This window comes from Condylura cristata, unplaced genomic scaffold (assembly GCF_000260355.1).
Source record: "Condylura cristata isolate star-nosed mole 26May11 unplaced genomic scaffold, ConCri1.0 scaffold00034, whole genome shotgun sequence".
Taxonomy (NCBI): Eukaryota; Metazoa; Chordata; class Mammalia; order Eulipotyphla; family Talpidae; genus Condylura; species Condylura cristata.
The window spans coordinates 325,905-329,429 of NW_004567135.1; the positions used below are offsets into that span (position 1 = coordinate 325,905).

The following is a 3,525-nucleotide window of genomic DNA, read 5'->3' on the forward strand; positions in this document are numbered from 1 at the left end:
GGGCTCCCCGGACCCCTCGCTCCCGGCCAGCGTCACAGCGGACGGCGCCGTGCGGGCTGACACGACGGTCTCCGAGGGCCAGGAGGCGCCGTCCGCTCACTGGCGGCTAGGCCCGCTTTTCTGACAGGCCCGACAGTAATGCAAACTGAAGTACTGAAACGAAAACTGATTTCTCCTCAATGCAAAATTTTTACCTCATTTTCAAAGTTATATTCTTCGTCATACGTCAACTTTTTCATGACGGCCAACATGATTGCCTAAAATCAAGGAGGAATCTGCTGTCAGATACGTCCTCGAATTTGCTCTCGCTTCAAGCTAAACCAGATTCACAGGGAGACGCAGTCACAGACGCAGTCTGTGGTTCAGAAGAGAACGGGGCCGTGGCCAGGCCTCGGGGGTGGCAAGGGTCACCTCGGCCCTGCCTCTGCCGGGAAGCCTCCCCCACCTCTAGCCTCAGCCGGGTCCCTCTGGGCCAAAACAAGCCAGAGCTCAGGAAAAAAGGTCTATTACCTCTACGTTAGCTTTTTGTTGATCTGAGAGCACTGGAAGCTGTAAAAGTAAGCGATAATTTATTAGGTTTCGGCGAGCAACATCCTCTCCTACTGAGCTGAGATTGTCTAAGACACACACGACTGCCTTGGAGGGCAGAACCTTGCTGTGCTGAGAATCAGACGAAAACCTAGCAAATGCGACTTCTAGTGAGTAATTTGGCTCAGACAAATGTGTAGATAAATGTGATCTTTAAAGACACTTACAATGTTCTCAAAGAATTATGGAACAGTAAAGCATGATCTTGCCTTGTTTTAAACCAAGTCCAGTAGTAATCCGTTAAGAGACAGAGTGAGGTCAATAGTCATTTTAAACTTTCTTTATCCTTTTCTACATTGCCTAAAATTTCCTGAGTTATATAAAGTGTATCTCTCTCTCTCTCTACACACACACACACACACACACACACACGCGCGCGCGCGCGCGCGCGCGGGTATGGGTATTTATGTATAAACTATGCAATATATAAACACAACACATAAGCTCAGTTTGGAAAAAAATGTTTTAAGTGACCTGATACAACTAATTCCATGTATATAATTAGAAACAGTTCTCTTATCTAGCACCTCAAGGAGAAGATACTAATTCTTTAAAAGCCTGTATATTATAACATGGAGACCAATGTCTTGTGTCTTTGAAGTTTACTGGAAGCGGCTCTGGAGGAAATTTTTAATTATAAAAATTTGCTAAGAAATGTTATGTGCAATGAAAATAATGAATCACAGTAACACATTACTACCATAATTAGACTTAAACACGGATTCAAAATGAAACGCTAACCTAACCCTATAAGTAATTTTGAAACGTGTTAGTCTAGTGAATTTTAGAGCCATTCCTGTTTTATGGCTAAGTTTAAAGAGGGAAAAAAAGACGCCAACACATCAACATGTAGCATACATATCATGAGGCAGAATTACAGAGTTTCACTTTCTGGTGTTTCTCAATTCTTTACGGCTTTTCTGTGTTCTATGCCAGACAGAGAGATCACAGCAAGTACTCGCCTGCTTCAAAAGATGAAGATAGTCGTAACAAAACCCAACAATGTTTGAAGAGATGTCGTCATCCTCGTGAACCAGCAGCTGCAGCATCAGGGCCACTTTGGCTTCCACCGCTCGCAGGGCCTCCTGCGCACTCTGGGTGTCTGCGCTCTTGGTCAGCTTAGTCCAGCTGGCGATCAGCGACTGCCCCATTCCGTTCACCAGCTTGGAGAATCTGGCCAGGAAGTCAACATCTTCTTCCTGTAAGCAATCGGTCCGCTTACAATCACCCCCCAAGAGGAAAGCCCCACGCTGGTCCGAGTCCTGAGGCTCAATAGTAACGGTGAACACGAGACGCCCGCAGCCCCGGCAGCTCACCCGGGGCTCTGCGGTTTGAATTCCACCACCGTGTGCCACTCCCGTCACCCACCCAGGCCACGCTAGCTTTAGTCAAACTCACACCTGCGTGGTTTGCATTAACTGTTCTTAGGATGTTCCCCTGAGAAGCCAAGACAGCCAGCAGTAAGGTAAGATGATGTTGCTAGTCATCGGTGAGCAAGGGGGCTCTAAAGCTGTACTGATGACACAGATTTCTCAGTGACTGTCACTGCCGTAACTTTAAAACAAGCGCTTTCAAGTTCTGCCTCGAAATTACTAATTTACGATACCCCAAGTCCTTACTTTACCAGGGCTAAATTCTACTAGCTCAAAGAATTCTTAACTGAAAAGGTCTGATGAAAACGTGTATTTGTGTCACTAAGTCTCAGTGTGGCCAGCAAGTGTTGGCAAAGGCACTACAGCCCACAGGAGAGCTACGTGCACACCCCAGAGTTTGTAAGAGTGCCCTTTCCTTTTTATTATATACCCATTCGCTCTTAGAAAAATCTACATTAACACTAATGAACATCCCAGTTCCTCAGGTTTTAAGAAAAGGCTTAAGTTAGTGTCCAAGGCAAACGTACAGGTAGACAAGGCTATGACTCTCCGGATACAAAGTTAACATTCTAACCTGCAGGAGGGTTTCCAACATAAAAAGAAAAGAAACATGCTCAAATCACTGCCTGCCCTCAGTAACTACTAATCGTTCTAACAATTTTTAAAACACTGTATGAACGTATACTGACCTGGTCAATGTTGAAAAACCCAGCAGACTGTAACACTTGACACAAAGACTCTACTAGCTTCATTTTACCGACAGGGTCCATTCCTTTATTCACGATCTCAAACAAGCAGTCGCAGGCTTCTTCCCGCAGAACTTCCACTGACATATGACCTAGCAGCATGCTCAGAAACCTGGCAACGAGGGAGTGAGGTTGGCAACTCCTCCCCATTCTCGGGGAGACCTTTGGTTTTAAAAGGATGCGCTTACCTATCGTTGGCCACCAGGGACAAGTCTATCCAAGACACATAAGCCCCAACTACTTCAAGGCACTGACACGTCACTTCTGAATTAGTGTACTGATAATTCTGCAGGATTTGGTACCATGATTCCACCAAGTTTGGAATGCACTGTTCCCTCATGGTATCTTTTATGAGAGTATTCCTACGAGCTTCCTACAAAAAAAAAAAAAAAAAAAGCCAAACAAAATAAGCCCTAAACAGACACACATTAAAATTAAAGTGGCAAAAATTAAAGATGAGGAGAAAATGCTAAATAGGCATATATATATATATACACATATATATGTGTGTGTGTGTGTATATATATATTATAGGTTGTGAGTGTATGTGAGAGAGAGAGAGAGAGATAAGGTTATCAGTGAATTTCTTAGCAGAAAGCTGACAAGCCAAGAGAGAATGGAATAACATATTCAAAGTGATGAAAGGAAAACTGGTCAATCAAGAATACTGTACTCAGGCTAACACTCAGAATTGAAGGAACAATAGAGTTTTATAGGCAAACAGTTGAAAGAATTAAGAATTCATTTCTTTAAAACTGTTTTTGCAAAACATAGTAAAGATACCTGTATAAAACAGAGGGGCTTCATTTGAATCAAGA

At 43.7% G+C, this 3,525-nt stretch overlaps 1 protein-coding gene across 1 annotated transcript in view; it reads right to left on the reverse strand.

The window, feature by feature from the left end:
• XPOT (exportin, tRNA) overlaps positions 1-3,525 on the reverse strand; it is a 13,646-nt gene that overhangs the window by 3,674 nt on the left and 6,447 nt on the right. Inside the window, exons 6-10 of the mRNA XM_012732267.1 lie at positions 2,896-3,080; positions 2,651-2,819; positions 1,551-1,787; positions 511-549; positions 183-257 (exon numbers count right to left, since the gene is read on the reverse strand). Coding sequence (XP_012587721.1) covers positions 183-257; positions 511-549; positions 1,551-1,787; positions 2,651-2,819; positions 2,896-3,080 — 705 coding nt within the window. The remainder of the gene's footprint in view (positions 1-182; positions 258-510; positions 550-1,550; positions 1,788-2,650; positions 2,820-2,895; positions 3,081-3,525) is intronic.